This window comes from Acartia tonsa, chromosome 14 (assembly GCF_053477335.1).
Source record: "Acartia tonsa isolate MP-2025a chromosome 14, ASM5347733v1, whole genome shotgun sequence".
Lineage (NCBI taxonomy): Eukaryota > Metazoa > Arthropoda > Copepoda > Calanoida > Acartiidae > Acartia > Acartia tonsa.
The window spans coordinates 28,799,017-28,825,996 of NC_137273.1; the positions used below are offsets into that span (position 1 = coordinate 28,799,017).

A 26,980-nucleotide genomic window follows, 5' to 3' on the forward strand; every position below is an offset into this window, starting at 1 on the left:
AGTAAGTGTGAGCCCAATCGATTTTGCGGGTCGATTTACAATACAATATCAACACAGAGACATTTTTATTTTCATTTTTATCAGCAGACAGACATTAATGTTGTGAACTTTTTATTTGTTATATGTGTGTGTTTAGATGTAAGATAGGGAACAAGTGTTTTGTATATCTTATTCTCTTGTTATAGTGTTGCAAATCTTAATATTAATCTAGTTGCAGTAAGAAATTTCATGCACATACATCTTTACAGACAGTCGCCATCTTGGATTTTATCAAAGGAATTCAATATGGCTGCCAGAAAGTTTAACAAAAACATTTTTGGTTAATTATAACAACAGTATTTTTTTTTATTTGTGACAATAGTGATAATAAAAAGTGACAAAATTAAGGACTATAGTGATTTTATAGCTTGGACCGGCGGAAAGGGTGGCGGAGTGAGAGAAAGCTGGGCTGCAAAAAATGCATACCGCAAAATCAGCTGTTTGCGGCAGCAGAAGCAGCAATGGAATGTCGTCCATAGAAGGCGACAAATCGATCGATTCAACATCACCGACAGCTGTCCAAATTTTGGCTGCTAGTGGCCCTGTCGGGGATAGCTGTCAAACATCAGCTGTCGTCCGTATTGGCAGCAGCAGAGAAAATCTTCAAAGAGAAAAAAATCTACCAAATTTTGTGGAGAGAGAAAATCAGGGAAATTTTGTGTCAGGTGCTCAAGAGGAGGGGGAACAAGGGAAAGACTACGAAGAGGGCGGGGGAGAGGCCACTTCAGGGGATGGGGGAAGTAATGGAGGGGTTGGGGTGCTACATCAACCCTTGCATCAAGTGGTGACAACAACTGGGGTGGGGGGAAATGTTGCCCCTACAGGGGGAATTCAGCGGCGGGTGGTTGTTGTCGGAAATACCGCGCATCTGGTCACAATTCACCCGGCACCTGCGCCACGAAACACGGACGGAAGTAGTGGAGAAAACGGAACCAATTTCCCCACCACCCCCCACCTTTTAGGTGTAGGAGGGGATGGCACCCAAATTGCTCTTGTTGGGGGAAGATTATTAACCAGCACAACAACATCCCCCTCCATAACCATCCAGGGGGCGGAAAATATCGGCGGCGATGGGGGAGAGTTCCAGAACGGCGGCACCCAAGCTCAAAATGGGGGAGTAGCAGTTGTGTCCACGGGGGTGGGCGGGACTTTGGATAACGGCCAAAGGACGATTTCGGTGGTTAGTCAACATTCAGTCGACCTACGGGTCAAAACAGAGCAGACAACTAGCACCAATTTACTTGGTGAACAACAAGAACAGTTAAATCTCTCTGATCGTCCCAACACAGTACAAGTGCCGTTATTACAAAACGCCGTTACCGCCAATATTAAAAACAATCCTGGAACTCAATTAACTAACACTGTTGTTATCAATACAACAACAGTTTCAGCTGTAGCCGCTGAAAACGACGGCCCGCCGTCCGTTGTATCTGTAGCCGCTAATAATAATTCGCCAGCCGCTGCTAACACGCAGCCGCAACAAGACACAATGATAGACACATCAGATTTCCGCATGTCTGCGGGTGAACCCACCTATCAAACATTATCATCCGCTGGCGGTCGTATGACACCGCCCGGCTATCTTGCCGCCCCCCAAGGCCATTACGCCACATTAACACCCCTACAGCCCATGACACCACTCCCGCCAATTTCAAGCATCCAAATGGGCGAGAAATTCGGCTATCCCGCCTCAACCACGCCAAATGTGTCCGGTTCTTTTACAGTAATGCAGAACAATTCACTTGCCCAAATATCCATCCCCTCCCCCTACTCCCCATATGATTCAAAACTTGTCTCCATGGGCATGTCACCACCCCATTTTCATCAGGGCAGCCATATGGGCCTGCATTCCATGCAGCACTCCCCAACCTTATCCCCAACACACCCCTACGCCACACAGAACGGGCTCCACTCTCCGCACAAGCCAATCTCGCCAATCCCCTATGAGTACAGATCATCCATTGACCCCCAGTCGCCGCATGACCTTTCGCCCACCTCTGGTGGCGGAGACAATGAGCGGTCACCGACCTCTGACAGCACAACTCCCGCCTATTCATCGCCCTCAATCTACACATCAACCGCCTTGACAACCTCGCACAACCCCAGCCTGAACGGCATGGCCTCCCTGAGCCCGCACAACATCTCGCCCCACCACTCCCCCTCCCTCCCCACCTCGTTGCACCACTCCATACAACGGGATCTATCGCCGCCCTCGCCAACACTCCACCACCAATCCATCGCCCATCCCTCGCCAATTCTACCGCCAACCACAATTTTGCACCACCCAGGCGTCAGTCTACAACAACAACAGCATCAATCCATGAAATCGCCCAACAGCACAACATCATCCTCTGGCGAATTGGAGGAGATTAACACCAAAGAGCTGGCACAGCGAATCTCCGCCGAGCTGAAGCGCTACAGCATCCCGCAGGCTATTTTTGCACAGAGAGTGTTGTGCCGCAGCCAAGGCACACTCTCTGACCTGCTAAGAAACCCTAAGCCATGGTCCAAGCTAAAATCTGGCCGCGAAACTTTCCGGCGCATGTTCAAATGGCTCCAGGAGCCAGAGTTCCAACGGATGTCGGCGTTAAGACTTGCAGGTAAGCTTCTTTTTTTTGTCTTGGATAGAAAGATAGTTTAAAGTTTTAAAAAGGACATAGTTCAGGTAAACCTCTCTGTATTCTGCTATTTTTAGATTTTATGTGAAAAATTATTTATAGCTGAGAAAATTTATTTAGGGTGTAAACTTTTTAATCTATTTAATCATGTTTACTATTAAAACTTCCCATAAATAAATAGATAGATAGTCAGACAAAGGAAGTATTATAAAATAGGAAGGAAGAATTAATAAAAAGTTGCTGAGTTTACATAAAACTTTTCTAGGTGTTAATTTTCAGGGGAAGTATTTAGTATTTAATATTTTCCCATTATTATTTAGTTAATTATACTCAAATTTCATATATTTTAATCTTATTTAATCTGTGCTACTTGATTAGTTTGTTATCCTTGTTTAAAAGTCTTATATTCTATTTTAAGCTACGCGAATTTGTGTAACATCATTGGGGCTTTACATTAATGTATTTGCCATTGTCTTATCTCTTTAGATCCCTGCAAAAATACATAATTATATCTCTTTCTTTATTGAAAATGATTACAGCATGCTAAAATAACCTAATTGACCTAGGCACATGTGTTTTTAACATTGATGCAAAATAATAACATATTTATATCATATAAAACATCTTTTACTTTTATAAGATTAAGAGAAAATTAAATAAGTCAAAAAATATAAAGAATCCTAAAAAACAGTACTCTAATAAAATAATAAAGCCTAAAACCAGCCTACGACCTTCTTAAACCTTCCCTAAAATGGAGGAATTAATCAGTTATGTAGTTATCAGAAACTTAAGCTACAGACAAAAAAAACTTACTACTTTATAAAATAAGATATTCTAGTAATTTTATTATGATAAATTATTATGGTTATAATTTTTCAGTGGTTCTTTTATCCATGTTCTTAGCCTTTTTCAATTCATTTATCTCACTCACTTTAATATGTGTAGATGTGTGTGTGTGTATGTGTGTGAGTGTGGGTGTGTATGTTTGTGTGTATTTATGTATTTACTATCACATAAAGTTCAATCGGTGTCTTTATAAAACTTTTAAAATAGCTAAAAACCTAACTAATATCCTTCTAATATAGTAGTAGTAAAAAGTAGTGAGGTTTTTTTTTGTCTGAAGCTTGAGATTTTTTTTTTTTTGGGGGGGGGGAAGCTTCACGCATGTCCTCGGATGGTTTTAGGCTGTTTTAGATTTAAGTCTTGGGGTGGTTTTAGGCTATATTTGAGCCCCTTCCCTAAGTCTATAGTAATTACCATAATTCTTTTTTAAAGGGACATGATTTTACATTTTTATCATTTATGAGATGATTTTTAAGCTATCACTAAACTGTAAACATTTTTTGCTGTTTTTATAAGGACATTTTCTACCCCTATCGGTTAAAAAACATCATTCGATACATATGTTACTGTATAAGTACTATTCTACCAAAGACAGGGATTTGTTAACTAAAGAAAATCTATCTTGCACTTTTAATTATTGTTTTCAAAAATTAATGTTTGTTGATTCAAATGTTCGATAAGATTTTAAAAACATTTTTGACTTCTTTAAGTTTAATATTTTTCTTTGGTTGCTTGATCCCTACCCCAACCCCTTTACTAATGGTTTTATATTTACAAATTGATATTTTTATTCCACCAAATAAAGTTAAGACTTCTTGATAAAAATAGAGAAATTAAAAGGTCTTTTGAAAAATTGGTGGTTATATCAAATATAGCTAAATATCCTTTAAATTTATTAATATCTTAATTCTAATTTCATTAAATGTTTGCTTTTATGTTTAAAGACTTATGTATAGTTATTTAAAACAAGAAATATGACTTTTTACAGAAGCGAAGCACAAAATTATAATGGTTTGACTCATTTTTATTAGTTGACTTAACCAATTTTAAGACGTACAGCCGGTTGTTACCTTTGTTAAACAGCTTTGCCACTTAAAATTTACAATTAGTTGACATTTTATAGGAGATCTCATGATTTAAATTTGTATTTTAAATCAACATTAACAATTGATTTTTTGCCATCTTTTTTCTCTCTTGGAGCGAAGCAACTCTATAATTGTTAAGTTTTCTCAACTTCATCGAAACAAAATATGAAAAAAAATATTGTTCAGTATGGCGTCGAAACCGTTTAATATCCGCTGGATTAAAACCGCTTCTCAGCCATACTGTTTAGCATTGTATTACAGACAATTTTCTACGAATATAAAATAAAAATAATAAAATCAATACCAGTTCTGTAAGCCCGGGCCTTCGGCACCTCGCGGCTAGCAAAACTAGTTTTAATCTTATAATTTTTAATTCTAATTTCCGTGGAAATCTGTCCATAATAAGATGCGATAAATAATTATTATTAGTGTAGGCTGAACTCTTTAATAATGTTGTCATCCTTGTTTCTCTAATTTTCACTTTGTCAGCAAAAATCCAACGTTTTTTCCTTTTTAGCAAATAATCAAATTCAAAAATATCGATTTTTAAAGAAATTAAACATTTTTAGACAAAAAATATTTTAATTAAATTTTTTTTTTATAAATAAGATGCCAGATTTAGTTGAAAAGCGGCCAAAATTCCAAATTTTAGGGGAATTTATAAAGTTATTAAATTTTCCTAATTTTGATATAATTTAGGATATTGTAATGAGTAATTTTACTTTAAACTCTAATTAAAACTTAAATCTGACCCTTTTTAGCCAAGGTTTTATATTACGGTTGGTTAGAGTTTAGGATCTAGGTAACCGCTGAACCGAATGGGCTCTTCTCTTCATGGAATATGTCTACTTGTCCTGCGATGGTTTTAGGATATTTTCTTAATGGGGGGGGGTTGAAACCACTAGTTCTTTAAACAATGAACTCCCATTGGGATGCCGATGTGGGCTTTTGGCTACCCTCATCTCAATACCTTGATTTTTAAACCTTTCTTTCCCCCAAAACTTATTTTAACAGATTAAGTTCAAAATTTATTTTGGCTCCATTTTAAACTAATTTTTTTACTTGAAATTTAGTCGTATATTTTTGAGATTTTCATATTTGTAATGGTACATTTATTTTGATTATTTAAACTAAGTAAAAAAATCATTGAAAACGCCCTTTATAAATATGATAATTATATTTATTTAACTTCAATTGTTGAGAAAAAATGCTTTTTATTTTATCGGAAAAAAGCAACAATTTACTTAATGAAAAAAATAACCAATGTTTTTTAATAAGAATAAAAGCTATTTTTCCTAGATTAAAAAAATATTTTATGCTTTTTAGAGAGAGAAAAAAGCTTACTTTTAAATTTAGGGCAGAAAAGTTTTTTATGGGGTGCAATATTCCTGTGAAATTTATATTAATATAGCAACAAAAAAATCGAAATTATCGAGAAAAAGAATCAACACGTTCATTTAATGAAAATCTATATTAGCATTGATTTTTACAAAGATCCATAAATTGATTTCTTGATGGGAACTTTAATATTGGAACTTTTATTATTGATTCATGTGAAAGTGATATGTTAAAAATCAAAGACTTTCATTTTTCGCGCATTTTGAATTTTTTTTTGTAGATTTTAAAAACTATTTCATTTTTGAATTTTGAAATGAATTTCTTTAAACTAAAGGACGTACTAACCGTCAAAATAGCTATAGAGTTTCTCTGCTGCATAAAAAGCCACTTTAAGTGCACAGATTAAAAAAAATGCAGCTAGCCGCCAAGACAAGAAAACCAGATTTTTTTCTATGTAATTCTAGCAAGTTCAATACTATAGGTTTATCAGTATTCTATAAAACTTTGTCATATCTATCTATCTATTTATCTATATTATAAATAGTGGGAGGGGGGGGGGGGGAGGGGAGAGGGTATAAAGGCCAATAACCTATATCGGGAAACCCCTCTTTTTCGATCCACCTTTTTTTTTACATTTTCGATAACCTATAATTTAAAAGCCTATAATATTTGTCTATGCTATATAAAGCACATATATAAAATTGCATTAAAGATTACATGCGTATGATATAGTAGCAGTTATGTATATGTCATGCATCTGATATAACAGTTGTACCAAATATTATCCCCTAATTAAAAATCAAATATGTTTTTCAAAGCTTTTGGTTTTAAAATTTGGTCTCCTACAGAGTCAAAATAATAAGGGGAGGAGGGGGATAATTTTCCCCCATTGAAAAGCTATGGTCTATTTTTCTCTCTCCTGTTTCCTATTATTTAATCCCCCCCCCCCCATTACAATATTTTTGTAAACACATTTGTTAGGGTCGCTTTTTGTATGAAAGGGGTAGAAGCAAGGGGTCATGATGGTAACTAACATAGGGGAATGTAGCGCAACTACTCTTCCATTGTGATGTATCTGTCCGTATGTACATTGGTTAGGCCGTTAGGTTACAAACTAAAGAAAAGAAAATTAAAATAAAAAAAAAAATTCTATTGCTGCACTGCCTATGTACATCTGATCTTGTGTGTATGTATGCCATATAAATGTATATAATTTCCCAAAGCATACAAAAGCATCCCCTATTCCCCACCCACTTTAAATTTTTCTTTTTAATGCTTTCCACCCCCCCCCTTCCCCCTGATATCCCCTCCTTATATAGAAGCCCCTTCCTATGTAGATCAAAGTATTTTTACAAAACCTCCAAATTTTCATCTAAATTTCATTAATGACTAGCGGTCTCAACTCTAGCAACTACAAGCTCTATATTCCAAGGAATATATAAGGAAAAATAGCCTAAAACCAGACCCAGACATATATATAAAAATATCCTAAAACCATCTCATGACCTATAAAAGGAGAACCATAGAAGTTGAGCGGTTTTTATCCTGAGCTACAGACTTTATATAATAAGTAATGAAAACTTTAAATGTAAAATGGATTTTTTTCTGTGAAATTTATAAATCATTTTAACAACAACAATCTTTAAACTTTTATCAACAAAAAAAAATTGTAGTAACGCAGCAACGTTTGCAATCGCTGGATGCTAGGACTAGAACACCTGCTCAGTGGTTGGCTACGACATGGGGCAGGTGGCTGCTGATACGACCCTTCAAAGTATACCCCCCCCCCCTCTAAACTAACACACATATACTAAAAAATCACCCCCATCCCCCTTCAATTTTCCAACCCCATTTTATTATCCCCCTATGATAAAAGATAAAAGAAGTTCATATATTTAAATTTGGTTTTATTTTACTAAAAAATAGTAATACAAAAAATGCTTTTATTTTATTTTAATGAATTTATGCCAAAAAGCATAATTAAAGCCTTAAGTACTTTTTTAAGGGATTGGGAGGGGGGTGGGGGGTTTTATAATCGCACAGATGCCCCTAAATACATGGCTTTTGTTATTCAAATTTTCCTACGTGTCCCTAGTTTTTTCCCTTAAAAAAGAATAGAAAAATTCTAAAGTAGCGCAAACCTAATTTAAAAAGAATTTGAAAAAACAATAGTAAATTATGATACATTAAAAAATACCTAAATGAACAGCTGTGCATTTTTAAAAAAGGACGCGCTTGCTAAGTAAAAAGCCTGGGAGTTTTTAGTAGCGAAGCTACTCTATAATTCACTTTGTCCGTCCGTCAGTCAGTCAGTCCGTCAGTCAGTCAGTCAGTCAGTCCGTCAGTCCGTAACGCTATGGGGGAAATGGGATTTACTCAGCTCCTATAAAAGATAGAATGCTGAAATTTTTTGACAACATTCCCATTATTAAGGAGCACAATTGACTATAAAACATCATTTGCGGTCGGACCGATTTTTAGCAGGTTTTAGGCTATTTTTATATTTTTCACATTTTTCTCCATATCTTCAGTGTTTATGGTCCGATTTTCAAAATTTTTTCAGTTACAGATATCAAAATTAAAATTCCTGTCGTTTAAAGAAACAATCATGAAGGCCAGACTGCCTTTTTAGCAGGTTTTAGGCTATTTTTATATTTTTCACATTTTTCTCCATATCTTCAGTGTATGGTCCAATTTTCAAAATTTTTTCAGTTATAGATATCAAAATTAAATTTCCCGTCTTTTAAAGAAGACAACCATGACGGCCAGACTGCCTTTTCAGCAGGTTTTAGGCTGTTTTTTTTTATATTTTTAACATTTTTCTCCATATCTTCAGTGTTTATAGTCCGATTTTCAAAATTTTTTCAGTTGTAGATATCAAAATTAAATTTCCCGCCTTTAAAGGAAATAACCATGACGGCCAGACTGCCTTTTTGACAGGTTTTAGGCTATTTATAAATATATTTAACACTTTTTTCCATATCTTCAGTGTATATGGTCCGATTTTCCAAATTTTTAAAGTTTTTAAGGATTTAAAAATTAATTTTTTTGTCGTTTTAAGAAAACAACCATGGCTGCCAGACTGCCTTTTATCAGGTTTTTGGCTATTTTTATATGTTTTACATATTTCCCAAGATCTTTGTTTATTTTGATCCAATTTTCAAACTTTTATGGGATATCAGTATCAAAATAATTTTTCCCATGGTTATGAGCATCTTTAATATAATTTACTTTGACCATCGTCATCATACAAAATAAAACAAGGTTTCATATTTATTTTATCCAATAAATCTATTCTTGATTTTAGTAAAAACCTTTTAAATCTACCTGTACGTATTACCATCTACGATTTTTTGTGCTTCGCTACTTATGGATGTTGTCATCCTTGTTTTTTATTTATATGTATCAGCAAAATAGTAGGATTCAAATTTTGTCATTTTTTCTTTTTGATAATAATATTTTTAAAAGGGGAAAATACAATAGATATTTTTAAGGGGTGGGGATGGGGAAATGGCTTTATTAATCCCTACGGGTGGCCACCATTGTTAGCCCGGAAACAAACAAGGGCTTTGAATTTCAGAACCTTTATGCCTAGATTCCAAAGGCTTTATTTGTGTTCACAATGCGTTACGGTTATTTGATAATAATCCTTTGCGCAAAGAAGGAGATTTTTCGGCGCGAAAATTTCCCGCCTTTGACAAATTTTCCCGCGTGTTTTTAAGGATAATTTAGCGTCAACCATAAGTAGGCACTCTATGCTAAATTAGGCATTTTGTAAGTGGCATTACAATTTTTTTAAGGGGGGGGGGGGGTTGGAATGTTATTTGAAATGACTTTAAATCAACATTAGAAATATTTAAAAAAAAAACTATTAAAAAGGTATAAAAATGAAATACAATTAAAAGTAATTTTTAAAGGTTTCTTTCCAAGTATCATATTTGTGTTTTATTGTAACTTTATATCAAAAATCCTTTGCTGCTTTTTAGAAGCGAAGATACATAGATAAATATGCGTTGTCTGTCATATAAACGAACTAACAAATGCTTCCTAGATGTTGTATATTTGATTTTAAATATTATGATTTATTATTGTTTTTGATGTTGTCATCCTTGTTTTCATTTTTACTTATTCATTTTAAGATTTATTAAAAATAAAATTTTCGATATTGGTATAAGAATTAAGACACACTGTTTATAGGTTTTTATGGTTTTAAGTTTTTGTTAATCTTATACATTATTTTGTAATTTAATATTTTAATTAAATTAAGACTTTAAATTAAACTCTTGTTTAAAGTTAGAATTAAATTACTTAGGGACGTACAGACATGGTATTTTTTATAGTTGAGTACCTTCGAGAATTAAATTACTTAGGGACGTACAGACATGGTATTTTTATAGTTGAGTACCTTCGAGAATTAAATTACTTAGGGACGTACAGACATGGTATTTTTATAGTTGAGTACCTTCGCTTTCCCAACCATCAAAGCGTTTGGTAATATCAAATTTTAAAATTGAATTTTCTCCAAAACAAAATTGGTCATTTTATTACAATAGAATAGTTTTAGATAGCTTGAAACCTGCGGCCGCTAGTTGTCTGTGAGGGTTAGAGTTAAATTTAGTCTTACTACTGCTATGTCAGGCGCTTGGCATGAATGCTACTGGAAGGGGAATGCCTTTGCTCTTTAAACTCCCTTTTTGTACTAAAAATTCACCTACTTTTGTATTAAAAGTTATTTTTCTAAACATCTTTCAATCATTCTAGCTATCCATCTATTTGTGTATTGTCTATCTATCTATCTATTTTTTAGGTCACTATATATTATATTGTTTGTTTCTATATATAAAAGGAATCAAAAATGCTATTACAAAATTGACATTTTAATTTTGAAATCAAAAGATTTTCTTCCCCCCTTCTGGCTAACTTTTAGATTTACATAGGTCCATATTTATCAGGGATCTTAAGGGATAAGACAATGGATGATAAATTAATATACAACCTCAATGAGGATAAACAAAGTTATCCCTTCTGTAGATTAAATTATTGGTTGAAACTACTAGTTAGAACCAACCAATAAAGTACCCAAAGTTTTTAGTCAATGAATAAGATAAAGTGGTTATAAAACTTTGGGAACCAAAGTAATTTACAGTCAAATGTCCCCTTCTTCCCTGATATTTATAATACAAAGTAGAACGATGTCTGTCTGTCCGTCTGTCTGTCTGTCCCTTAAGATCTCGGTAACCACTGAACCGATCGGATTCTACTCTTCAGGGTATCTTCCTATTGGTCCTGTGGTGGTTTTAAGCTATTTTCTTGGGGGGTGAGACACCCCCAACCCCCCCAAAAACCAAAAAATCCCCCCCCCATTTTTTTTTTTTTTTTTTTTTTTTTTTTTTTTTTTTTTTTTTTAGGAGATTTCCATGGTCCTTTACGATTTTCGCCATAATTTTTTTTATCACCTCTTGGGGCAAAGCCCCTAGAGGCTAGGGGCGAAACCGCTAGTTTATAAATAAAATACCACAAGTTATCAAATTTTGGGACATGGAGTCTTAAATATAGTAAAAAGCTGGCTTAAAATGTCTATATATCACATTATTGTCATTTAAACTAAACTTATGTACACATAAATCAAGAAATAATAAAATATTTCAATAAAAAAACATAACCTAACAATTGAAAAAGTCATATGTTTTAAAAAATCCTTATTTTACTGTATTAATTTGCCTATATTGAAGTGAATTTAAAATGCTCTTTTGTCATTTTTATTTCCAATTCTTTTGATGTCCATAGATTTTTTTTTGGCCATCGTTGAATAAACAAAATTTTGTTTTGTTTTATTTCCTTATCTAATAAAGTGATATTGGAAAAAGTACATTTATGCAGCGAGGGAGGGGACATTGGGATGTTTATTACACTAGTCCCCAAAGATTTATAATAACGTTTTCTTATTCGTTGGCTTAAAATATTGGGACTATTATTGAATTATGATTGGTCGATGTATTAAGATGAGTGTCCAATCGATTCAACCACATGTAATCTACAGAGGGGTGTGTATCATAATTGGGGATGTTCATCAATTTATCGGCCATTGTCTTATCCCTTTAGATCTCTGACATGTTCATTAGTAGATCAGAAAAAAATGCACAAGGATTTTTCAAATTCTTATATGACTACTAAAAAACGAAAAATAGAAAAATAGAAAAAAAACACTTTTATACCTATTCCAAAATGTTTATTGAAAGAGTTTTTTTTCATTTCCTTTAAGAATACGATTTTGAGATTATGTTGAATATCAATTTTTATTCCGTCTATCACACTGTCACCGATAAACATCGTATATATAAACATAAATTCCTGGGATCTAAAGGGATAAGACAATGGCCGATAAATTTATGTGCATCCCCATTGATGATGCACAGAATTAACCTTGTGTAGATATTTGGGGACTTGTGTAATAAACAGCCAATTGTCCCCTTTCTCTCTGTGGATGAATAGATATATATAAAAAAATGTTAATCTTTTCTAAGAAAATAATAAGGCTTATTTCTTTAATAATGTTTTTGTACATATTATCATATTAATCTGTTGTTTTTTCCTGGGATAAGCCTATTAATATTAAAACCTTTGCTCATATGTATTAGCTTTAGTTAACAAGGATGACAACATCCTTTACAAGTTTTTAACTTTCCTGCTAATAGAAAATATGAATTATTTTTTTTTGATAAAAAAACACGGAACCTTCTTTTTAAAACTTTAATTATTTTCATAAAAATAATGTTTTTGCGACATTTTTCGACAATAAAACTTCATTAAATGTCGAAAATGTAACATTTTATAACAAGCAAAAAATTTCAATTTAATAAAAAGATATACAAAGCGAGACCTATTTGTACTATACAATAGCAAAAACTACTTCTTATTCTAAATTGTCAAATTAATAGCAAAGCTATTCTATATACAGTTTCATTAGTTTTTACCGTACTTAGATTAATTTTTTGCGAATTTTTTTGACAAACTTTTAATTCTAGTTGTCATTCTTTTTAATCAGAGGTTATTTTTAAACAATTTTCCGTGGTAGACTTGGAGTCATTTATTGACATATAATTAAAGTAAAGAACTACCTATATGATGTTTTGATAGGGCTAAGACAATAGCCGATAAATTTATGTACTTCCCCATTAATGATACACAAAATTACCCCTTGTGTACACTACAATTAGTGGGTGAAATGTTTGCACACTAAACTTGATAAACAAAACAATTAAAATTCAATAAAAGTCCCCAATGTTTTTAAGCCATTTAAAAAAAATATTATTATAAAACTTTGAGGACAAGTGTAATAAAAATCCTAATGTCCCCTCTCTCCCTGTGTTGATATAAAACCAGTTCAATAGATTAACATGGTATAAGTAGGGTAAAAATGATTATTATTATTGTTAAATAGAACTTGATTAAAAATATTTACTATCGGCAAATTGAAGCATTATTTGTTAAAAATATATTGATTAACAAGAAAAAATATTTACAAAAGTTGTGCAGTGTTTTTTTTTACTAAAAGAATAATAAAATATAAAAAATGAACAATTTTTTCACTTCTTTAGCATAATGTAGTAATGAATTGAAATAAAGTTTTTCACCGATACTTTGTTGAGTGAACTACAGACGAACGGACTGACATATTGTAACACTAACTATAGAGTAGCTTCGCGTTTAAAAAGGTAGAAATGGGAGGGGAAATTAATAAAAGGGATTAATTGGAGGTTTTGTTAACAATTTTTGTTAAAAACATAATAATACTTATTTTTCAATATACACTGATTAGAACTACATAAGTATTGATGTATCTATCTATCGTTCTATCTATCTATCATTCTATCTATCTATCTATCTATCTATCTATCTATCTATCTATCTATCTATCTATCTATCTATCTATCTATCTATCTATCTATCTATCTATCTATCTATCTATCTATCTATCTATCTATCTATCTATCTATCTATCTATCTATCTATCTATCTATCTATTTATCTATCTATCTATCTATCAATCTATCTATGTGTATACTAATGGTCTGTATATTTTCAGTAATGCAACAATCGGCACAAGAGAAAGAGCGAGGACGATCAGGTATAATAATTTTATTTTAATTAATTTACCCCTTCCCCCCCCCCCAAAAAAAAAATATATTAAAAATTTAGAGATAGGCCTGATCCTGGAAAGAAAACTAAGTAGCGGGTTTCGTAGCGATTATAACAGAAGATTTTCATAGGTTATTTTAGGTTAATGTAAAAGATTAGGTAAAAGTTTGCCCCGCAAAGGCTAGAAATATAAGAAAAGCTACTGTAAAAATACGACAAAACCCGCTACTTCGTTTTCTTTCCATGATCCGATAGGCTAATTCTAGAAGCATACTCATATTTAAGATTTGTAACTGGCATTAAAGTATTAAAGAGAAGAAAGAGTTGTATACTAATATTATAAATGAAAATAAAATTTATATTTAATTATTTATTGAATGTATTTTATATTTTTTAATTTAGGATATTTATTATTATTTATATTTATTTCATATGTATATTATCATTTATTTGTTTTATTTTGCATGTCTTATATTTAGTTATTTATTTTAATTTATCATATATTTTTCAAAAGTTGTAATTAAATCACATAACCCAGCCAAATGGACGCACAAAAAGAAAGATATGCTATAAAAACTCTATTAAAAATGAATAGATATGAAGATTCCTAATGAAATTTCTTTGTCTGTAATTTTAATCAAAGAAATTCTTTAAATTTTTGGTGTTTTCTTGGGTGTTTTGTCGTTTCAGCCAAAATTTTCTTTTTTAGCGAAGCTACTTTATTTACTTTTGTGTTGGTTTGTAAGTATGTCCTTACGGCCTTAAAACAGTGATATTTTACTCGAGAAAATTTTTCACTACTGTTATCTAAATTTTGGTAACTTTTTTAAAACGTTAATTTCTTACGAACCCTGTTTTGTCATATATTGTAAAACGCTCTGGGGCAATTCTTTGGTTATGAATTTATGTCTTAATATGATAACAGGGATAAGGACGTGCAGGAAAAAAATATTTTGCCTTAATTTTCTATTCGTAGCACTTTTTTTTTGATTCTAGCATTTACATTCTTTCTCAAAAAGAGTTGTTATTACTGGCGGAAAGTTTGGAGGCAAAACAAGTTTAGTTTTCGGGTACCATATACATTTTCCCTGAAAAAGGACCTTTAGGCTAGGAGGAAATTAATATGAAACTAAATACTATTTAAAAACTAAATGATTATGTATAACGTGAAACTTTTAACCCCTCGAAGGAATTGAAATGTCAATCGTTTAAAATACTCAAAATGCGCCGCACTTTTTTAAAAACCAGCTTTTGACTGATAAAAACTCTCTATAAGTATATTTGTTTACATTATGCAAAGTAAAAAATTTAGCGGTGCATTTCTATTATTTTAGTCGCTTGGTAATCATAGATTCCAATTCCTTAAGGTTCTTAAAGTTTAACTTTACTATTTTGAGTGGAAATAATATTTTAATTTTAGTTTACCATGTTCTGTCATTTGTTTATTTTTGTTTTCATTATCCTCATTTTCTGAAACAGCGTATAATGCCTAATAAAAATTGACGTATTACAATGGTAAATTGTATACTGGCCTATCTTTGGTTATTTGTATTGTATGACGTCATTTTTTATTGGACACTATACGCTGTTTCTTATTTTCTTTATGTAGTTTTAGTTACTTTTGCATGCTCTCTTTATTTTCTTTTTTTCCTTATTTCTTTTATTTTTGTTACCGATTTTTATTTTATTTTATTTTTAGCACTTTCATGTTCTTCAAAAATTGACCTATTATAAGGATAATTTGGCTACCCTTATCGAGGAATAACGTTATTCTGATAAGGAAACCATTTTTCCTTATTTTGGAGTTAAAGTTTAAAAAAGAACATAACTTTTAAAGCACAAAATTTTAATTAAAATGTTTTTTTATGAAATTTTAAAAATGTCATTTAATTTGGTAACAAACATAATTTGATATCCTTGCTATCTTGTTCTATCTATCTTGTAGGTGAGTCACACGTAGCACATGCTACTAGTAATCAAGCCAAAAGTCGTAGGAAATCTCCCTACACGCCCTGCCATACGTTTTCCTCGCATTGGTAAGTACCTCTTCTATTTCGCGCAATTATTTGTGGTAGTTTTCCCCGCATTTTTAATTTTGATGTAAAAATTTACAGGGAAATACTCTTTATGTTGCTGGAATCGAACCTTTTCTTAAAATTAAAGTTGCTAGCTTCCAGGATTATTTTGAGTAATCGTTCGATTCTAGCAATATTTTACCTTAGCTTATCAAAATCATAAGTTTGAAATAAAATTTAAAAACTCCACAAAAATTTGCCAATTCTTTTCTCTTTTAACTATAATACAAACATCATATTTTCATTAAAATTATATTTATGTATGCTTTTTTGTAAAGCTTTTAAAGCTTACAAAAAATTATTATCAATGTAATAATATTATTTTATTTTTCTTTAGGTTTAATCACGAACTGTAAGTCCCCGTATCTTCATGTTGTATTTTTTTTTATGAAAAAGGGATAGTTCCATTAAGAGTATTTTAATTTTTGTCAAAAATTTTTCGTAAAAATAAATCACCTTCCTAGGGCCTATGAGAAGCTACATTGTAAAGGACATTATTGGTCCAGAGAGATACTTTAGTACAAACAGACAGACAGATAGACATCCTGTTACTTTTAGATAAGAAATTTTCATTTACTAATTCACAAATTTGAGTACTTTTTTGGAACTATCCCCCAAAAAATTTAAATACTTAAAAATTGGCTTATTTTCAAAACATTGAAAAATTAAAAGGTTTGGTGAATAAAAATATTTGTTATATCTAACGCGGTTTTAAAGTCAAACTTACAAAAAATGTTTTGAAAATAATACATTTATTTTTGTGTGTTTTAAACTCATTTTCACTATTTGGGTAGATAGATTATCATATTTTCATCTTTCGCTATGTTGATAATAAACAAACGTAGGGAAATCATTTTCTTGATGCATGTATATGTTTTATTTTATATTCAGGGATTCGGCACTTGAACTAAAACTTTTTGCCTCAAATTTTATAACTAGTAGTTTATTTTCCAGGAAGGGTGGTACCCAAAGATTTATAACCATGTTTTCTTCTTCTTTGGCTCAAAAACCTTGGGTACTTTTATTGAATTATGGTTGACTGATTCCGTACTAATAATGACCTAACGTTTCAACCACTAATCCTTATCTACAGAAGGGGTAATTTTGTTAATCACCAATGGGAAAGTACAGCAATTCAAAATATTTCATTTTGTGGAAACTCTGGAGGCAAAAATATTATCTTGAGGTGCCAATTCCCTGGTTCATAAATATCTCATTTCTAGTAGAACAGGCAAAATTCTCATTTAACCATAATTTCTTTCATTTCTCATGTATGGATTCTCTCCTTCAAAATTATAGGGATATTCCATCAGGAAAAAAATGTTACTTTCAATATTTTTTTTTATTGATTCTAATTGCACAATGATATTGTGCATGATTTTATAATGCACTTTGTATTAATAGTGATCAGTTTTGATTGATTTTTTTTCTGCAAAAACACGATCCGTATATATTTGAAATCGTTTCATTGGATGAGATAATTTTTGTTAAGGGCCATTCCTATAATTTTTTACTACTATTAGGTACAGTCGAATTACAGTCTACTTTGCTGTCATTTGATTTTATCTATGTTTAAAGAACCATCTTAAATAGATGTACTAATAGATGTATTATCACATATTACAAAAAAAGTCTTCTAAAAACATTGAAATATTTTTTTTTTCATTTAAAATATCAGTAGCTCTACATATTGAAGCTTTTATGGTGCCTGTAAAAAGTGACGTCATACTGGCCTACAATTGTTCAATTAAAATGTATACTGGTCTATCACTGTTAATTTGTATTGTATGACGTCATTTTTTTATATATACTATTAAGAGCTTCTTTAAATTTAAAAAAATTGTCACCGAAGATTATTTAAAGAATTCATTATTTGCATGAAAAATTATTTTTAAATCTTTTTATCCCCTCTTTGTATTATACACATTGTTCTTGACGTTGTAGAAGCGAAGCTGTTCTATAATTTAGGACTGTCTTTACGTCCGTCCGTTCATATGGCCATATTTTACAAATGTATATATTTTCTTTTGAGAGTGAGGGGTTTGGGAGTTATTTTTTTTGGGGGGGGGGGAGAGACGTTTAATTGCCATGGAACTTCAAATTTTCGGAGGGTGGGAAGGAGTATCTATAACTCCCTCCTCCCTCAATTGACGTTCTTCACCGTGTTATTGCTGCGCTACTTATGAACTCAATCATCCTTGTTTTCCTTTTGAGAACTGTGCCACCACATAACATCGTCCTATTATGTTAAAACTTTGGGAAAAATATGAAATTGACATGTGCAGATTTGGGGTTTGGAAATAGTTTAATATCATAGTATTACAGTTGAATTACAGTCTAGGGTATTCTGCTGCTGTACTGTTATACAACTAAGAAAATAAGTCTATAGAACCGGCCTTATATTTTCATGTTATAGAGTAATAACATAGTTTCAGCCTAGTTTTAGAAGAACATTTAGTATTATCTTTCTATCTTTTTATTTATCTACTTTTGGAGATAAGACTTTCTATAAAGTTTTTAAAATAATAAGAAATATAATAAAGTACCAGGATCTGTGTCTGTCTGTACCGAAGGATCTCGCTAACCGCTGAACCGATATGGCTCTTCTTTACAATGTAGCTTTTCATAGGTCCTGGGAAGGTTTATAACTATTTTTGGGGGAGGGTACCACCACCCTCTCAATACTTTCTTACCATATTTGTCCCCAATTCCCATTTTTTCACCTCATCTAGTTATTCCCTATAATTTTCTCTCCAATTTACTATCACTTAGGGTACCCAGGGAGGGAGGGGACATTGGGCTTTTAATTACACTAGTCCCCAAAGTTTGATAATGGCGTTTTCTTATTTGTTAGCTTAAAAATTTTGAAGACTCTCATTGAATTCTTAATGGTTGGTTTAATAAGTTGAGTGTCCAAACATTTCAACCACATAATTGTAATCTACAGAAGGGGTAACTTTGTGGATGTGCATAAATTTATCTGCCATTGTCTTATCCCTTTAGATCCCTGATTACCTAAAGTGCCTATTTCACCCAATTGCTCCCTCCCATAAATATATTGATAGAAAGTGGATAGATAGATAGAAATAAAGAGATATAAATAGATAGATAGACATAAGATGTACATATGGGTAGATTGACACTACATAGAGACAATTATAGAAAATCAGCAAATAGTGCCCAATAAAAATCAAATATCCAATAATAGGCCAGTATATATTTTACCATTGGTTCATTACAATTTATACTGGCCTATCATTGGTCATTTGTATTTTGTGACATTAATTTTTATTTGGCAATATTCGCTGCTTTAATTATAGATGGACAGATAGACATATAGATAGATAGAGTGAAAGATGTTATGATATTTACTCATTAAGTGGCTATCTAATTTATTTTTGAGATAGATAATTAAAGATAGATAATAGCGTAGGAGTGAGATAGAGAGGAGGGGGGGGGGGGGTATATGATAAATGAAAAAGAGTTTCTACAATTATCTTATAACTACATGACGTTTTTTCATTCTAACAATAAAAACTAACTGTAAATAGTTAGGTTAGGGTAAGACAGAATTACACTATCCCACAGGGCTAAAGCTAAGATTTTGTTAATTTATACTTATATGTCTACTTAAAAATTTTGGATATTTTTTTTGGTTGAAACGTAGCAACTGTATAAGTACCATTTACGAGTGTATATGCGTTTGAAAACTAATCATTGGATTTCTTTTGTAATGCAATATATAATAAGAAGGTTCTAGTATAAATATTGTACTATTAACACAGCACAGTAACAGGCTATATAAGGGTGTAATTCTACTGTCATACTTATACCTGATAACTACAGGAATGGGGTAATAATAAGCAGGGAGGAAATGGCCATGTATCTGTTTATCACACTAGTCCCCAAAGTTTTATAAAAATCTTTTACTATTCGTTTGCTTAACAACTTTGGGAACTTTTAATGAATTTGATTGGTAGTTCAAACGTTTCAACCACTGATTGTAATTTATTGAAGGGGTCATTTTGTGTATCATCTTTGGGGATGTATATAAATTTATCGGCCATTGTCTTATCCCTTTAGATTCCTGGCTAATAATATGTAAATTCTTAACCCTCGACCTACGAGCTTATATTATTCCCCACATTAAACATGCATTATTTTTAGTAGCGAAGCTACTCTATAATAAGAAAGTTTGTCCATTCAAATAAAATACTATAACTGCCTTGTTTATCGATGGATTTTGAAGCTTAAAACACAAATTACCTATAACTCTTTATTTATAACTTGTTCTGTATAACACTATATTGTTATTGCATCATCTAAACATATTGTTATCTTGTTATTGCTGCGCTACTTATAAACATAAGTGTACTTGATTGTTCTTGTATTCTCCTTCTTATTCTATGCTTTTAATTGCCTTTTATCTCATACTCTTGGTCATGCAAAGATAGATAATTGCGCAAAAAAAAAAATAATTTAGAAGGATAGGTCATTGGAAGAACATATATTTTTCCACCAATCATATTATAATTTGTTGGTAAAATAGTAGTTTTTTCACTTGATGTAATAGTTCTATGTATTTGAAGCTTTTCTTTAAAACTGCATGAAATTAGTAAGCTATTGCATGATTTTTAATTTTTGCTATATTCAACAATTATATATTACTGTTAGGTATGCACATATAACCCTATAATTAAATAGATATGCCTATCTTAGCCTTGTCAATTATGGATGTATCCACCATTGTATCAAATCCCAGTTAATCACATTAAGTTTAGTGAGGTCATTGAAATAATTTGAGTATTTTAAAGTGGCTGATATTGTCTTTGATCCTTTTAATAACAAGCTCACAAAATTAAGATAAAGTAGATTATTTTTAAGCAAACTGATTTTTAAATTTTTGATAGATATTGTAAATAAATCACTAAATTTGACTTATCAATGTAAAATTATTATGAATTAGTAACTTTATAATACCCAATTAGTTTCAAAGCCCCTACTAACCTAAATACGTGGTTATTTTGGTTATATTATTTTTTTTGTATACACTGCATATAGCTTTTATGATTGATTGGTATAAGGTATTTATATGTTATTAAAATAGCAGACAGACAAATTTTAACTTTTTGCTCTTTTTTAATTGAAATTTTTGCAATTTTTTTATTATGATAATTTTTCAGCAGGTTTTAACCTATATTTTCTATTTTCAGCGTGCAAGAGGAAAGAAGGTATGGAGGACGGACCCATGGGGGGCACAGTCTCGTTGGGGGGCCAGGGGGGCCACCCGGGGGGCTCCAAGAAGCCCCGCTTGGTTTTTACGGACCTACAACGCCGTACCCTGCAGGCTATTTTTAAGGTACGCATACACACTATCAAATAATAAAGTAGCTTTGCTACAAAGTATATTTTTAATGATATTGTAAACTTATAAAAGAAAAGATTGGTAAAAGACAGATCAATTATTCTCTCAAATATTTTAAAGATAATTTCGTTTGATTGTAATTAAGGGAAAGAAGAATAATTTTTCATCCATTATCCTATCTTTAATAGTTATTTCTTTCATCGTATTAAAGACAATTTTCTGCGAATACTAAAATGAAAATCATACCAGTTTTGTGAGCCCGGGCTTTCGGTCCCTTGGGTCTACATAAACTTGTTTTATTTTTAAAACTTTCATTTTAATATTCGCGGAAATCTGTCTATAATACTATGCGATATATAACTAAAAGTCTAATTAAAATTTTAAAAGAACATTAATTCATCGAAGTTTCAATTTTTAACAAAAATAATTTTTATAAAAATAATAAACTTCATCGTTTTAATGCTCTTTTAATATTTTAAACGGATTTTAAAATAATATTTCATGACCATAGTATTTTTAATAATAAAGGGTAAAGATCATCGTATGGAAGGATAACGCTATTCTGATGATTAAATGGTAGAACAGAACAAACAAAGATCTAGAATTACATCCCATTCTTCCCCCCAATAAAAGCAAGCTGTCTTTGGGGACCAATTAATTTTTCATTTAATGTCTTATATCAAAATCTTATCCAAAATCTTTTTTCTGTTCAAATATTTGATTTTAAGAATTCTTATTCTTTAAATTTTTAAAATCGGATTTAAAAGGGGAATTTAAGTTTAATCATGATTTAAGTTCTTTTTTGGTTAGGTAATCTAGAATTTAAAAGGATTCTCTTCTGTATTAGTTAAAAAAATAAAAGACAAGAAGCTCTTTATAGTGCCTATACAATACAAATGACCAATGATAGCCAAAAAAACACACTATTTACCAAAAGCAGGACAGTACACATTTCGATTGACCAATGGTAGGCCAGTATAACGTCATTTTTATAGGCACTACAATAAGCTTCAATGGACGAAGTTTTGGCATGCCAAAAAGTTTTCTGATGACCAAATTAATCATTATTGAGATAATTTGTATTGTATTTATTACATTAATTTCTAAAAAAAATCAATGCTGTAGAATCATTTTTGATAAACAAGAGATTCCTTTTAAAAATCAATAGATTTACCTAAATTAAAAAAGGATATATTTTTACTTTTTCGTGATTTTAATGATAAAAGAGTTGGATTATTATTATTTTATAATAAATGAAAAATATTCTTTAAAATAATCTATTTTAAAGGATATTTATAAAAAAAATCTTCACTATCTATCTTTCTATCAATCCACTAACTATCTATCTATCTTCTTTCAGTATAGCACTGTTAAATGTAGTAGAAGCACAAAAAATGTAACACACTATCTTTCTGCACTGTTATTGTACACAAAATGTACACTATTTAGTGTACAAACTGTACACTGTACACCATGTAACTGCACCAAAGCTAAAGCGAGTCCACCAAAAAAAGAAGTCAAAATTCTATAAAAAAAATCAACGGCACTGCAAATTTCAATTCAGGCAAAAATGTGCAATTTTATTTTTTCAAATTTTTTTGTTTTTTTTTCTTTTCTTTTATTTTGCATGCTTCTTATTTTTTTTTCCATTTAATTTGTTTTTTAAAAACGTTCTTATTGATTTTTTTCTTTGAAATGAGTTAATAACTAAATTGGGTGAAATATTTAGTAGGGGTTAAACATGTATTATATTTTTTATTTCTTTAGTTTTAGTTATTCTTTCTTTTATTTCCTTTTTCTTTAGTTTAAATCATACAAAATAAGTTCATACATTAATTTTTTTGACTTATTTTGTATGATTATTTTATGTTTCTTTTATTTGTTTATGTAGTATTTTTATTGGAATTTTTTCTTAAACTTTTTAACACATCATTTTAATTTTGGACTGCTTTTTTTAGTTTACTTTATCCAATAAAAATACTTTTTGTTTTATTATGTTTTGTTTTTTTTCTTGTTAAAAACGCACATAAAAAAAGATATTTAATTTTACACTATTTTGCAGGAGACCAAACGTCCATCGAAGGAGATGCAGGTTACCATTGCCCGCCAGCTGGGGCTCGAACCCACGACCGTTGGCAACTTTTTCATGAACGCGCGCCGTCGCTCGCACGACAAGTGGCGCGAGGACGGGGAGCAGGGCGACGAGAACGACCAGGAGCTCTGTGACGAAGATTTTGACAACATGGGCCACACAATCATGGAGGAGGACGAAAATGTGAAGTACGAGGTGTATGACAATAGATCAACAGCGCATATGTATACGCCGCAAGAACAGGCCTTCCTGGAGGCCACGGGGGGCATACCCACCCAACAACAGATGCAGGATGACCCCACCGGCTACCACCACATGACCACTATACCTGGACCCGTGCACAATCAGCACAACCAGATACATAGTTATTCTTCATCTTGTGCTTAAAAGAAATGACCTTTTGGTTGTGTGTAAAGGTCAACAGTGACCTTTTTTGAGAGGTCAAACGAATTTATTAACCTGGTTTTCAAATGAAATTCTTGCCTTTAACAACGAAATAATTATCCGTCCAGTGTATATGTATCATATATATATGTGTGGTGTCTTCATGTTGCCGTCCCGAGCCTAGTGTACAGGATGTACATTTCTAGTGTACAAAGTGTAAAATACAAGTGTACAAATCTCCCCGTCCAACCGTCACAACTGTTCATTGTGTAAAAAAGAAACAGTGCAGAAAGATAGTGTATAAAAATGTGTACAACGTGAAATTTTGTGCACCTATGTACATTTAAAAGTGCTCTACTGAAGAAATTGTTGCCCAATCCTTAAATAAAAAGTCATCGCCAGATCCTTAAAAAATGTTGTTTCTCTATTTTAGGAAACAAAACGGCCGTCAAAAGAGATGCAGATTACAATTGCCCGCCAACTTGGCCTCGACTCATCAACTGTTTCCAACTTTTTCATGAACGCCCGCCGGCGGTCGCTTGACAAATGGCGGGAAGACTCACCGCCTTCTATCCACCTATCATCGCCTTCCTCACTCGACTGTACCATAATGTCAGACACTGAAGATAGCATGCCACCGACGGCGGTTGCTTCAGCAGTGCAAACCATCAGCTTGCCGGCGGGTTTAACCGCCGCCGCTGGCATCCGAACCATCCTTGTCCGAACGGGTAACGGCGGACAAGCTACTGTGATAACGGGAACTCCCGCCTCTATCTACCAACAGCTCAACGATATTTCTCCCGCCCTGACGGCGGCAGTCAACGCCGGGCAGATAGAGTTATGACAGTCGGAAACGGCGGAGGCCGAGCCGCCAACCGCCGTTGATAACGATGACAACGATTCTGATATAGTCAGCATAGAAGACGTCAAGTCCCCGTTAAATACCGCCGCTACCTCTCAATCCCACACCGTCTATATTATACCCCGTGATAGACTACCGCCGAATACAATTATCAGCGGCCATCCTGGCGGGCTTGTAACACTTGCTACCGCCTCCGGCACTCACCAACTACGCCTTGAGGATGTTGCTGGTGGCGGTGGTGATGACTTAGACGACGAGGATAGTGGCCTGCAAGGGCTTCTAGTCGGAGGACATGTTGTCTTAGCTGATCATCAAGAAATTTTAGAAACAAAAGAGGTTCTAACCGACGAGCACTGTCTAGATGATCCAGATTCTTAATCCATCTCTTTTTAAGTATCCAACCTGCAAGGCCTTGGCCTATTTTTTAGGAATCGAACCTGCATACCTTCGCTATAGCCTGTGCTGGCCTGTAACAAAGCCAAAAATAATATTATGTAAAAAAAACAAGTTTGCCAAAGAGTTAATTCGTTTTAGTCTTTGTATTTTTAAACCAAAAAAATACAAGAAATAAAAAACTAGTCTTTAAAAAATATCCAAAATGAACTACATCAAGTGGCAATATCAATGATTAAATTATCGCTAGTCTAAAAAGCATAAATGATATCATTTTTAATAAAAACCTAAATTGCTTAAACCTTTTTTATACATGTAAAAAGATACCAAAAAATCTCCCCCTAGTCACAAATTCAAATGAAAAAAAAACTGATTTAGTCTTATATCAAAAAATAATTATTTTGATATCCTTTTTTTAAGTATGAAAAATTAATGAAACATACTATCGAAATTATTGAGATTGTTTTTTAGTAATCAATTAATATTTCTTATTGTAAAATAAATTAATTTTTAAAATGCTAATTGCCAAAAATCTAGTTATTAATTATTTAATTATTCATCCTAGCTGTTTAAATTGTTGATTATTGTGCATTAAAAAACATAATTTTAGTATTTTTTCGCGCATTTTTAAGTTTTAAGTTGCGCATTATTTTTCAGCACCCCTGTAATTCATTTCAGCACTATTTATTATGTTTCTGTATCTTTGCATTTATAAATCCTTGTTTTTTTCTCAATTTTGAAAACTACATGAAAGAAATTGCTGAAATAGTAATATTTACGTTATTATACTGTGATACTTTTTGTATATATTTTTGTTAAATGAAAAAAAAAACACATCAAATTTAAATTACTGTAAAAAAAATAAAAGATGTGTATTAAAATCTCTGTATCTTCAAAAAAACATTCCTTTTTTAGATATTATTGAAAAACATGTAGATACATAATTTTGAGCTTTTTAGTGTAATTAAAGATCTCTTAAATGACATGTTACCAAAGAATTTAGGCATTTAATTTTTTTTTGTTTTCCTAGTCAAACAAAATCAGATTTAGTCATTAAATCAAATCTTTTCAAACAGTGCATTTTACCTATTTTTGATCTCTCTTTTCTGTATTTTATTAATTTTTATTCTATTTTGCAATAAAAAATATGTATTATAATTTATTAATGTTTTTTTTAACATCCACTTTGCCTTATTATTAAATAATTTTTAAAATCACAATTAATTTCTTTATGTAAATTTAAATAAAAATGTAAAAATGTAAATGGCCAAGATTATTAAAAATTGTTATTATAAAATTCTATATTCAGTAATTTTTATGTATAAAGATGATCCATTTTAAAATTGATTTAGTCGTTATAATAAAAAGAAAAAAAATATTAACGTTTTTTGTTGGTAAAAAAGATACTATACAAGTCTTAAATGTCGATCCGTTTTTAAAGCGTTGGGTCCTCCGTCCTTTTGTCCGTCCATAACGGTTAGTTCTTTTCGTTAATTTAGGCATGTTAGAATTGTCCTATAGATTTTAAGCGTTGAATGATGAATTCTGTAATTGTAATGATTATACTTCCGACCTTACTTTTGGAACAATGATTCCTAGAACAACAAAATACAGTATTTTTAGCTAAGCATCTCTATAATCAAGTCCTAAAAATGTATGTAATTAAATAGAATCCTGTATTTGCGCAAATTTGCAACTAGTTCAAATACAATTATGATTACACTTTTATATTAATATTCTGCATATA

The 26,980-nt window shown here is 31.8% G+C and overlaps 1 protein-coding gene across 4 annotated transcripts; it reads left to right on the plus strand.

Annotated features, from left to right (window-relative positions):
* Positions 1–26,611, plus strand: onecut (homeobox protein onecut). Of its 4 annotated transcripts, none has more exons than XM_080148728.1 (6): positions 7–2,639; positions 14,010–14,051; positions 16,008–16,098; positions 16,475–16,489; positions 21,351–21,496; positions 24,412–26,611. In XM_080148728.1, the coding sequence occupies exons 1-5, from the start codon at positions 458–460 to the stop codon at positions 21,493–21,495; spliced, it is 2,475 nt and encodes an 824-aa protein (XP_080004854.1). In that variant the 5' UTR covers positions 7–457; the 3' UTR covers position 21,496; positions 24,412–26,611. The 4 variants fall into 4 exon arrangements, with proteins under 4 accessions (XP_080004853.1, XP_080004854.1, XP_080004855.1 ...); XM_080148729.1 differs by lacking the exon at positions 24,412–26,611 and adding an exon at positions 23,565–23,699; XM_080148726.1 differs by lacking the exons at positions 16,008–16,098; positions 24,412–26,611 and adding an exon at positions 23,565–24,114.
* The last annotated feature ends 369 nt before the right edge of the window (positions 26,612–26,980 follow it).